The 12,694-nt window shown below is 36.8% G+C and overlaps 1 protein-coding gene and 1 long non-coding RNA gene across 3 annotated transcripts in view; both read right to left on the reverse strand.

The window, feature by feature from the left end:
• LOC107668189 (protein NLRC3-like) overlaps positions 1-3,234 on the reverse strand; it is a gene marked incomplete at its 5' end in the record, with an annotated part of 16,348 nt that extends 13,114 nt beyond the window's left edge. The window contains 2 exons of the mRNA XM_016459984.1: positions 98-271; positions 2,459-3,234. Of these exons, the coding sequence (XP_016315470.1) occupies positions 98-271; positions 2,459-3,234 (950 nt within the window). The remainder of the gene's footprint in view (positions 1-97; positions 272-2,458) is intronic.
• Positions 3,235-3,236: 2 nt separating this feature from the next.
• Positions 3,237-8,750, reverse strand: LOC107668190 (uncharacterized). 2 transcript variants are annotated; one of them, XR_001631867.1, is made up of 3 exons: positions 8,494-8,750; positions 5,447-5,592; positions 3,237-3,253 (listed from the first exon to the last, which is right to left on the reverse strand). It is a non-coding gene; the product is annotated as an uncharacterized LOC107668190 (long non-coding RNA). The 2 variants fall into 2 exon arrangements; XR_001631866.1 differs by lacking the exon at positions 3,237-3,253 and adding an exon at positions 5,144-5,389 and having other exon boundaries at positions 5,424-5,592.
• Between the last annotated feature and the right edge of the window lie 3,944 nt (positions 8,751-12,694).

Raw genomic sequence — 12,694 nt, forward strand, 5'->3', positions numbered from 1 at the left:
ACACACACACACACACACACACAGTCAGATCATCTACAGACACACATCAACATTGTGACCAGTTGACTGTAAATTATCTCTTATATGTTCTTAATACCTCAGTATCTGCAGCTGACAGTTTGAACTCTTCAGTCCATCAGAAATAAACTTTACACCAGAGTCCTGCAGCTCATTGTTATTCAGATCCAGCTCTCTCAGGACAGAGTTTGAGGATTGTAGAGCTGATGACACCATTTCACAATGCTGATCTGAGAGATTACAGCCAGAAAATCTAGAAGAGATAAATAATAATAATAAAGACATGTAAAGAGGGTTGCTCAGGAACATGGGATGACATGATCTGAACACTGAATCACAATAAGAAGAGCTCCTGACTGTTTCTTCAGCTAATGAATATGTAAATGTAGCTAAATGTAGCACAGTTTTCTGAGACTGTGTTTCTCCGCTGCTAAAGAGCCAGTGATGTTGAAGCAGGTGTTGATCATCTTCTGCAGAGGCGGGCTTTCATCGCACTGTGACGTCATAAAGCCTGTCGTTTTGGATGTTTTATAGTACAGTGACCAGCAATACCGGCTCTATATCAGCATGGCTGTGATTAGGCCAGAAGCAATCATAGCCGCTGATCACAGCTCCCTTTAATCAACACAAAATAGGTGTCATTTGAAAGCTTGGAGTCTGACCTTTACAATGCATGGCTAAGAGAAGGGCTACCTTGGTTCCAAAATGCTGTAACTTTTGATTACTTCATGATATCACCACAAAATTTATTTCACATACAGCACACATGTTGGGGAACATCACCAAAAAATAATCTTTCTCCTACCTTATTTCTTTCATGAGATATTGAACGTCAAATAAGACAGATATGAAAAATTTCTCTTGACCACACTAATTGTTCTTATATTTTTATTAGCTATTTCTCAGCAGGAGAATGTCCAAATTAAATCTTTTTTTTTTTTTTTAAAGAGAGACGCGCAAGCGCAGGTAGACTATTGTCAGCTCTCTCTGTCTCTCTCTCTTGATTGATCGATCGAATAATTAATTCAAGTAGCTAAATGTTATAATTAAGTAATTCAAATAAGTGTAAGCTTACCACACGGTTTCATTTCATCTCTGTCTGATCTGAAGCGGGCAGAATACTGAGCTAACGAGCCGTAGCTTGGCGTCAATTGGTTTTGGTTTTTAAAATTGTTCAATGCACAGCTAGCCGTGTATTATCTCTTATGCATTCGCTCTTTAGCAGCAGTTTTTACAGCAATATTTAAATGACACCCTGGTCATTCTTGGTGAACCCAAAATGCTCCCACACTATCGACTTCAGTCATTTCTCTGGTGAAATAAAGCTTGGCTGTTTGGTTCCTCTGTCATAGTTCATCTAGTGTGTGTAGTAGCCTCTGTTTCTCTGATAAGCACAGCATTTTAAGATGGTGCACCGCTAGTGTAACTTTGTTTTTGTTTTGTGCAACTAGCAACAGTTCTGTGCAACAGAAACACTCGGTGTAGCGAAGCCTTTACGATTAATTAACCGTGACGTTTTAAAGCGTCCCTACTGCGTGCCTGTAAATTATGACCTTTTACTCGTTCCTTAATTTATTTTAGTTGATTCACTGGACTGAATAAATACAGTGCTTTCATGTTTTAACTCATACAAAGGAACGATTTAATGAAAAAAGTGATCAACATTTTTTTAATTCATGGAGATTATATTTTGTTGTCATGTCATGAGCAGGGCTGTTTTGTACCAGAATAGACGTGTCAGAAATGGACAGATAACTAATAAGAACATATGTGACCTGCTGAAATGCATCAGCAAATTATTAAATATAAGTTTCAAACCAATTGTGACATTAATTTGATCCTGATGCTGACAGAGTAAATATGTGTCAGAAAACTAGACCTATATCTCTCATAATATTCCCATTCACAGTAATCCACCTTTTCTACTGTTTTATTTATTTTATGGCATAATGCAGATCTCTTTAAATGTATAATAATGTAAAATACTGGCTAGTGCTGTACAGTAAAGAGTAAGCACACTTCAAGCACTGTCTTCACTGTAGTCAAACAGCTGCAACATTAAGCATTTATGATCAATAATTACTGAAGATTTAATGTGATAATGCTATATTAGTATTGCTAATAATATTACCAGTAATGTATGTCATTATGTTATCTTCATTCACAGTGAAATGTCTGAATGTCAGCTTCACTGATCAATGTGTCTTTGCTGCAGCAGCTGCTGATTTAATGAACGAGTTTCACATATGACTGGGTTGTGTTTACCGCGGCGCTAACAGACATTTTACTCCACTATCTACTGTATTAAAAACACCTGTCGTGACTCCTTTAAGATTCTGGCCTGTTATTCAGGAGAAAATCTCTCATTCAGGAACATTTATTTGAAAGGTGTCAGATTCATTATTAAATATGATAGTTTAGTTAATGATGAAACACTCACAGAGCTTTTCTGCAGTTGATCACAGCTGGTATCAGTCTTCTTCTCCCCTCAGCTGATGTGTTGTATTTCATGGTGTTCAGCTCATCCAGCGGCTCCTCTGACATCTGAAGCATGTAGGAGATTGTGGAGCAGTAAACAGGAGAGAGTTTCTCTGAGTGTTTGTCTGATTTCAGAAACTCCTGAATCTCTCTGGACAGAGTCTGATCTTTCACTTCCAGCAGACAGAGGAACAGATTGATGGATTCACCAGCTGAGATAGAAGGATGTATAAAATAATCACCAACATCATCATTTTTGATCGTCTCTTTAATGTACTGTGTGGTTTCTCTGATGGTCTCTGAGCTGTTCTGTGTGTGTGTCAGTAGATCCTGTAAGAGTCTCTGATTGGACTCCAGTGAGACGCCCAGCAGGAACCGCAGGAACAGATCCAGGTGTCCATTCTCACTCTCAAGGGCTTTATCTACTGCTGATGTTAATAGATCATACAGAGAGACTTTATCAAAACCGTAAGGTCTGAATTCATGCAGTGGCTCCATGTTATTTGTTAAATAGCAGTAAAACAGATAGAAAGCAGCGAGAAACTCCTGAACGCTCAGATGAATGAAGCTGAAGACTTTCCTCTGATGAATCACAGATTCCTGCTTAAAGATCTCAGTGCAAATTCCAGAATACACAGAGATGTCAGTGATGTCTATACCGCTCTCAATCAGGTCCTCCTCATAGAACATCACATTGCCCTTCATCAGCTGTTTGAAAGCCACTTCAGCAAGTTTCACAAGCTCTCCATCTGCTCTGCTGAAATATCACAAGAACAACAGATTAAACATATCTGAAAATAAAGGATGTGTAAATTAACATCTAATTCAATAGAGATTTCAGTCTTGTCTGTTAAGGAGCACAAGTGTGAGTAAAACAAGCTCCTGCAGGTCCTTACAGAGTCTTAAACATTTAAACTGCAGAACAAACATCATCATTATTACGTGTTAAATTTGGAGACTGAAAAGCCGGAATCACGATTCAGTCTAAAGCAGTGTTTCTCAACTGGTGGGTCAGGACCCAAAAGACACTGCATCCTCAGAAAAGCAAACTATCCTGTCCTGCCAGATGTTATACCATGCTCGTAGCGCACACTCTTCTATTGCACGCGCGAACGTTGCGCCGATAAATCACATAACTGGTACTGCGTGTGTTACAGGGTTAATTTCGTTGACAAATCATTTTCGTCATAATTTGTCAACGACATTTTTTTCACCAACAAGACGATAACGAACTAAAACTCTTTTTGAATGACAAAAACTACGATGTACGATTGAGGGACGATTTGGAAAGAGATTAATTCAGAATGAATCTGCTGCGTGGTTTGGAGGTTAGATGCGTACATGAACCGGCGGGACATAAGCTAACATACACTTGCTGCACATCTCATAAAACGTTAAAAAATGTCAATATGTGGGAGTAAGAGAAGAGCAGACATATGGATAAATCTGACGATGCAAGAGAGAACTCAACTCGGTCTGGTTTTCTGAGCGCAGACACTGATGCACACACACACAGAAAGCGCCTCTCACAGCGAGCGAGTACTCTTTCGCATCGCATGAACGGAGAATTACACACGTGTATCAGTACATTGCATCCATTGCAGCTGTGCATTGGGTTTTATTATTTTGTTTAGTTCAGAATCGTGGGAGAATCGTGATCTCTATTAGAGACAAAAAAAATCGTGATTCTCAATTTATCTAGTGCACACTGAACCTGTGTTGGAGCTCTTAATGTTGAACTCTCATAGTGCACCAGATAGATACATTTAACTTTAAAATCTACACAATTTTCTTAAGGGGGGGCATGTCCCCGGACCCCCCTAGAGGGACCGAGTCCACCCACCACAGTCTCACAAACTCCTGTGGGACACACTGAGAAAGCAGTAGTTGTGTGTCTCACCTGGGGTCAGAGGTCACTGCTTCATCACTGAATTTAGGAGGATTATACAGCATCTTCCTCCTCCTGAAGATCCTGAGAAACACAGAGAAATCATTCTTCCTTCAGTTCTGTCTGCTGTTTCATTTATTATAAGCAGAGCTGCAACAATAACTGATAGAATGGATAATAAAATACTGGTCAGTGAGTGTGATTATGGATTAGTGGCGTCTGAACGCTGTGCACAGAAACATCCGTCAGTCACATCACTTTATTTCAGTGAATAACACACTTCTGGAGAAACACATGGAAAACAGCTGCTGTGGGAAAGATGCAGGAGCAAGTCGTCTGAAACACCAGAGTGCTTTATATTCAGCTCTTCTGACGAAAGCACAAGCGTTTACTGCGGTTTGTGCTGTTCTTCTCTGTGAATGTTAGAAAGTATTTCTATTCTGCATGAGCTGAGAAGAAATCTCCATTAAACTGCACAGACGTCAGTGAAGGAGCGCCGGTGAACACATGCAAGTCAAACATGTGACACACAGCAGAACAGCAGCAATAACTCTGACTGAAATATACATTTTACTAGAATATCTCTACATCATCATTTCATGAGGATATTTCATTAGAAATTAAATGTAGGTTTAGAGTGTGTAATGCTATTTTTATTTGAGCAGTAACAGTAACTGTTGGAGCAGCAGAATATAATTAATTACTTTTTCATTTAAAAACATATATAAATTTCAATAACGAGTCATTTTACACATGACTCACAGAAACAATCATCAGATGAATCAGTAAATGCTGGTTATCTGCAGCTGTAATAGTAAGTCAGTGTGTGCTTCACTAACAGTGGAAACAGACTCTTGGTCTGGTTTGTGGATCAGTGTGTGACTCCTGTCTGAATCTGCTGCTGTTCTCAGTCTGTGTTTTCTCTGATTGAACATGTTGAAGCAGCACTTGTCGACTCGTGGAGCATCTGAGAAATGATGAACTGTGATCCAGTGATTGTTCACGCTGGTCAGTGTTTATCAGTGCAGCATCAACTGACCTTAACACTGGATTATATCTCACCTGGGGTCAGAGGTCACTGGATCATCACTGAGGTCAGGAGGAGGACCCATAGATCCGTCACTCTTCAGAGACACACAGCTGTGATCAGCAGATGAAGATCTCTCTCTGCTCTCTCTGCTCTCCATAATCACAAACTGACTTCAGTCCTGCATATGGAAACACAAGAGAACAAATGACACGTAATATAGTGATTATTATTCCAGTGATTGCAGTGAAAACCAATCGTAACGCTGCACACACAATGAGATTGAAGAGAATGTGGAGCTGCAGCAGTTTGTTCTTCTGAATCCATAAAGTGCTGCTTTACTGACTGCAGTGAAGAAGATCTGAAGAGTGCTCCTCATGAGCATCGTCAGTATCTGAGCTCACTGATGCTCTTGTGTCTTACTGAACATATTTGACTTCAGCAGCAGGAGAAAAGCAGGACTCTGTTCAGAGCTTGATGTGTTTCTGCTGCTGTAACGTGACGTCACTCACACACATCAACTAACTGATCATCACATCTGATGAAGATTATATTCAGAGCTGATGCTTCATTGTTGAAGCCACAGTGAGTTTCAATGTATTCACCAAACAACAAGATCATTCAAATATTAACTACAAATCATGTGGTGATTCATATATCATGATCATCACAGCATAACTGGAGAGAGCGAAAGAGAAACTGGACGACAGCTGCTTCAAATATTTAACATTTGAAAAAGTTAAATAATGCACGCTTATGCAAACATATTACTGCAGGTGTTTATTTTATGTTCTCCCCTTCTAAAAGTTTAAAAGTTATCTTGGCATCATCATTTAAATATCACAAACCAGACACTTTAATAAGGGTCTATAGAGTTTTTATTGCAGAAAATACATTTGTGACCCGTGTTGGCAAAATGAGTCACAATCAGCAAATTTGCAAAAAAAATGTTTATTTTCACATAGCTAATAGCTATTACTAGCTGCATAGCTAACTACTACACTAAATAGATAAAGACAATAATTTCAGAAGCACAGAGTGATGTGATTCTGCAACCGAGCCTGGTCCAAACGCAGGATTTAGGTAAGGAAACGGTTATTAATTGTATTGGCTGCAATGCCAAATCATGCATACCTGCTTGCTTTTCTGTTTAATTTAACAGTGTTTTGTGAATGCATATGCTTAAATAACAAATAATTGTAACACTTTACAATAAGGTTCCATTAGTTAATATAAAAACCCCCAAGTCGTGTGTGACTGCCACAAGTTATGAGCTGATGTGAATCTAGAAGCTTCATCTGGAACTGGAACTCTTTCAAAACAGTCATGTTGCAACCCATTCTTCTTGAGTTTCAACAGCTTTTTAAGTCATGCATTATTACTACATTTTTTTGTTTTGTTTATAACAGGACCCCATAACTTTGTACATGTTCAAGGTGTAAAGCTTTATGCATTGTTGAATGTTCTTGTTATTGTTCTGGTTTTATGTCAGAATTAAAACATTCAAAACAAGTCAGTTGTTACAGTTGCTGTATACGATTTATTAAAGTTTTCTGAATACTTTGGGAATAAAATGTCCATGAAATGACCTGACCATGATTAATTGCAATGTGCCTGTAACATGAAATATTAATTTTGATGTAGCACAGTTGAATATATGTCTCTCGCGTAGGTCTGAGATTGTCTTGATACCAGTTTGACCCTGTGCTAGAAGTCCATCAGTATTTAAACCTGGTATAGCGTCTCATTTAGAGTCTTTGGCATTCTTTAAAGTAAATGTTATGCCTGAATGATAATTGTATCAGTGTAATACATCATGTGAAAAGTCAATTAATCAAATGTTTAAGATCCAGTCTTTCACGATCTCTCTCTGTCAGGACGTGCCAGGTTTTGGTCTGATATTCAAAGCAGTTAACACCTTGGCATGTTAACTCTTATATTTTTACAAGAGATGCAGATACAGAAAGAGCAGAAAGCATGAGATAAAGTGATAAAATAACTGAATAATCTTTGTTGCATTCTTCTTTATGATCAGTCTTTGTCTGATCAGCATAAATCCCACAACTGTTACCAAGCAAACACAACTGCTGCTCGTCTTGATGTAAAAATCTTTGAGATTACAATACACAACACAACACAGGAATAACATTAACAATGGTTAATCACAGTAATATAATATGAAAAGTACATGAATGTTGATTACATTAAGAAATTAATACATAAGGTGTGTACATGAAAGAGATAAAGATTGTGAATGAAGACGTCTGTAACTGTTATCCAGATGTTGTGCCAAAGTGTTTAAATCCTGAAAAATCAAGGACAACAATTAGTGTGTATTAACTGAACACTGCATCCTGTTGCACAAATGGTAAGTACAAACATCCCATTGTTCATACACTGAACAAAAACAGGGCAATGAGTATAATCCCTTTCTTCATTTTGGCCAGACATTGTGGCTAACACAAGACAGCTGCATTTTTGGGAACACTATGTATTCATAGCAGCCTCTGGCTTACATTATTCACATTTTTGAGTGTCTAAACGACCAATTTTACTTCCAAGTTTTAAGTAAACATGCACAAATAAAACGATAAACCTTTACTTGGCTCGTTAACTGAAATAAAACGATCAACTGCACATACCTGCTGAATCATAACTTGAACGGTGGTCTCGCGCTGATGACGTCAGCATCCAGGTAGGCACGAGATTCATACGCCCACAGTGGGTTATGATTGGTCGACAGACAGCTCAAATCTGATTGGCTAAAGAGTACGAGTGTCCCGCGTGGGAGGCGTTCACTGCCAGAAAGGTCTCAAAATTCACACAAATCCAGAGCGATTCACATTCACAGCCCATGATAAACTCCTGAATTTTTAACATTACATCTTTCTTTGTGTATTTTAGACTGTAATGAATCCATAAATTAATCTCAGCTAAAAGCAGAATCCATAGAGCTCGATATCATTCCTGAAGATGAACTTGTTCATTTCTACATGCGTCACGACTCTTTAAAATGGTTTAACAGCGAAAACAGCTCAAACAATAATACAACATCATATCAGAAGACGATAAATGAACTTACTGTAATGCGATGTTTATGGCCGCTTCGATATTCGTCTTATTATTTAGGATTTAATGGCGATCTTCTAAATGCGCGTCTCTTTGCTGAGTTTACTTTCGGTTTGGACACAAAGCCAGAGGACGAGCAGCCCTGGAGTGAAAGTGCGCATGCGCAGCAGAGTGACCGCGCTGTCCAATCACTGAAGCTTCGAATCTTTTGTGAATCATTTGTTTCGAATCACTGAAGCTTCGAATCTTTTGTGAATCATTTGTTTCGAAACACTGGTTCGAGCGCGTATCAAACTGCCAAAGTCACGTGATTTCTGCAATACTAAGCTCTTTCTCACATATGTTAAAAATAAGAGAAAACTATCTGGCATCAGTGTTTAATCAAGTTATTTGGCTTCAGGATTAGAGTAATTAGCCCCTGTCTAAGAGAAGGAGGTCCTTTATAGATGCATTAAACAGCTCAAACAAAAGGGGGAAGCACATCTCTGAAAGTTTGAATAAATTCATTCATAAGACCATCATTACCATGAGATGTGTTGTCCTTGAGTTTCTTAATATTGTCACTAATTTCAGCAATACTAAGCTCTTTCTCACAAATACATCATTAACAAAAGGTAGTATTCTATCTATAAGTTTCAAAACAGTCAGTCCACAGTAAAATGCACACAGCCTGCATAAAGTAGCTGTGATTTTTAACAAACCGTTGTGACTTCCGTAAAAAATAAAACTCCAGAAAGGTGTAAAATATGTGACCTTTAAAGAAAAGTATATAATGTAATCCATATGATCAGGGTGGTTTGAATGTTGTGGATTTTACGACTTTGAATAACACTTTTAAAATCAATTGGTTGAAAGCTTTGATTAACAATAGTTCCTCTATATGGAATATTGTATTGGATCATCTTGGTGGTATTCTTGTTTTCTTGGATGTAGCTTTGATGTCAATAAAACTCCTCTTGATCTGATTTTCACAGCAGCTCTTCTGACGTGCTGCTGGGCTTTAAGCATAACTTCTCTCTTCACTCATTTTTATTTGGAATAACACGAATATCACTCGCCAGAAAAACACTTTCAATCTGATATATTAGTAGTTGGTCAGTTATTGAATTCTGACGGTCAGCTTCTGAGTATTATTGAAATGTGTATATTTCTGCTAAATATTATTCTATTTCTGTAAAAAGTCTGTCTCTGTTCAGAAATCCCGGCTCTTAGTGTAACACAGCAGGAAGGAAAGTTTCAAAGCATTTATTTTTAGATAAATTAGATTTGCTTCATGATAACTGCAGTAAGCAGCTGATCAGATCTCTTTTTGTTAATATCTCTCCTGCATCTAAATTTGTTTGGCTTCATATGTTTCCTTCATTTGGGAATATATCCTGCTAAAGAAACCTTCGAGCGCTTCGTCTGATATAGATTACAGCTGCTCTTTCTGTAATTGTAGAAAAGAGTCTATCTGCTTTTATTCTGTTATTCTGTTCTATATATGTGTTATTCTGTTTTATTATCGAGTCTCTGTTCATCTTTGTTTTGCATCTTTGAGTTCAAATGAACTGCATCCTAGTCTTAAATGTGTCATCTGTTTTACTTCATTCAGATGAACATGACTTTTCTAAAAGGAAAATATGTATTATTGATCTGTGTTTGCTATTAGGAGAATGTTATATTCATCAAACTAAATGGAGTAACTTTAAACCCAATGTTGCTCATTTTCAAACAGCCTTTAAAGCTTATTTAGAGTCTATAAAGTCTTTAAAACATAGTAAAGCCCAAAGAACTGTGTCTCTGCTTAATGAATTTAACATATGCTCGTGATGCCCTTTTATTTATTTATTTTCTTTTATTTATTTATTTTTTTTTTCATTTATTTTTTTTTTATTAAAATTGTTTCAATTTGTACTTACAAAATATGTAAATATGACAAATATGTCAAGAACTTGCTATTGAATTTTGTAATTTTGAAAGTTAAATTTTAAAAAATAAAATGAAAAATAAAGAATGTTATGTTATATATATATATATATATATATACAAGCTCTCCATAAAACAAACAAAGCAAGCCCTGCAAATTAATATAAAATATTTTAAAAACCACATATTATACAGACACTTAATATTTAATGGTATTTTATTATTTGTATTGCATTACATGTATCATAATTTCAAAAAGACATTTGCAATGGGTTTGTAAAAGCTGTTTTATGCGTGTTTTAGCCTGAGTTTTGTTGTATTTACACACTCTTGAGCAGCAGGCGTATATAGTCAGTATATAGCCTAATACTTTCAACCCATTTTTATCTGTGTCCTATTTCTCATCTCTGTTTTTCCAGTATGTATCTATATTGCAGTTAACTGGGTGTTTTCATTTATTTGTATTTTTCAGGAGGGAGCTCTATTTTGTCATGTGTTTAAATGTTAGATTTGAAGTCACCTCAAAAGGCAGCTCATTTAAAAGCAGATAAGGTATCTTACCGTGAGGTGTGAGCAGGGACACGCACAGATATTTTGAGGGGCAGGGGCTCAAGTGGAATAAAGGGCACTTCTCGTATTCATTTAACATTTTTTTTCTAAACAAAACGTTAAATATATTAGGGGTGTGCGATATTGACAAAAAAATATATCTCAATATTTTCTGGGATTTTATCAATAACAATAATTAGACGATATTTTGCTGAGTGTGTTATTGTGTTGATATCTTAAAGACTACCGTGGACAGCTGACTCCTGAAGATTTTGATATTCTTCATATTCTGTGGTGATCCGTTCACAGCAGTGATAGAAATTAATCTTTTCCAATACGTTTAAATTGATTTTTACCTTTTACGGGCATTTTTACCTTTATAAAGCCTTTTATTCTAAAAGTGTGCATCATCTTTTGAGTCAAATTCTTACATTTAATCAGTCAATTAGAATAATAAGTAATCTGGGCTGTTACCAAGCAAATGAAATCAGTATTGACAAAACTGATCTTTGCAATGCAGAGAAAACACAGAAGCTGCATTAGAAGGGCATTTAGATGCATTTACACACTGTTTAATGCAGGACATGAATGCATTTAACCTGCATTAATACTGTTTTGATATTTTAAACATACAACGTTGAATACTGATATTTGAAATTATAAAAAAAAAAATAAAATAAAAAAAAAAAGTACCTTAAATGTGAAATGAAAACCGCCAGTAGGTGGCAGCAAGTCACTGTTAATAAGAGAATCATTTAAACACTTGATTCATTCAGGAACAAAACAGCATCATGTTGCTCAGAGACGCAAATTGAAATTATATTTGTTGACGAAATAGAGCAAAAACAGTCAATATTGTGTCTAAAACGTGAGTGTCTTAATATTAAATTCTTGTTTATTGAACTGCTGTATAAAGTCTTCGTGTGATAATGATTAACTATATGAAATGATATAAATATATACATTTCTGCAATTTTGTGAATTTTGTGATCATTCTAAATGCATTTTAATAAACTGAATCATGCAGTGACAGAACGCGCTCTGGTCTAACCTACTGGACTTTTTGAAATTTGCCTTTTGTCTTTGGGGTAATTAGCTGTAAATGTGTGTTCAGTGTGTGCTACATTGCTGCGCTGCAGAGACGCAGAGGGAGACAGGCATTTCCTGATACAACCTGATGTTTTGGTTTTTTATTTGTTTGACAGAGAAAGCTGTGCATAAACAAACACACACACACACACACATATATACATATATTCATTTATAAAAAACCTCCCCAGAAAAAAGGGCACTTTCTCTCAAGGGGGAAAAAGGGCCGGTGCTCAAGCCCTCTTTGAGGCCTATGTGTGCACGTGCCTGAATAATATCAACATGAAATAATATCAAACGTCTACATTCACTATTATCCAGTCTCCGCTGTAGCTCCCATGACCTAAACTCCCAGAATGCATTGCCGCTGTGACGACACGTTCCCGTTCTCCATCAGCCTTTTTCTTCAACGCAGAAGTAAGCCTATAGGGCTGAGACTTCCAGTTCATTAGCCGCTGTGGGGAAATAACCAGGAGAATAACAACCTGCAGTAAACGGTAAAACTGTTTGCACTACAAACCAGTGTGTTCATAATTAAGATAATACATTCAAATAATATGATAAGACACACCACTTTTCAATATCAAGCAGCAAAACGAACTGTTTCGTACAGCTAGAAATAGCTGGACGCAGATGAGACCGGAAGCCAGACACATAGAATTTACAAG

This window comes from Sinocyclocheilus anshuiensis, unplaced genomic scaffold (assembly GCF_001515605.1).
Source record: "Sinocyclocheilus anshuiensis isolate Anshui unplaced genomic scaffold, SAMN03320099.WGS_v1.1 scaffold3689, whole genome shotgun sequence".
In the NCBI taxonomy this organism is placed as follows: domain Eukaryota; kingdom Metazoa; phylum Chordata; class Actinopteri; order Cypriniformes; family Cyprinidae; genus Sinocyclocheilus; species Sinocyclocheilus anshuiensis.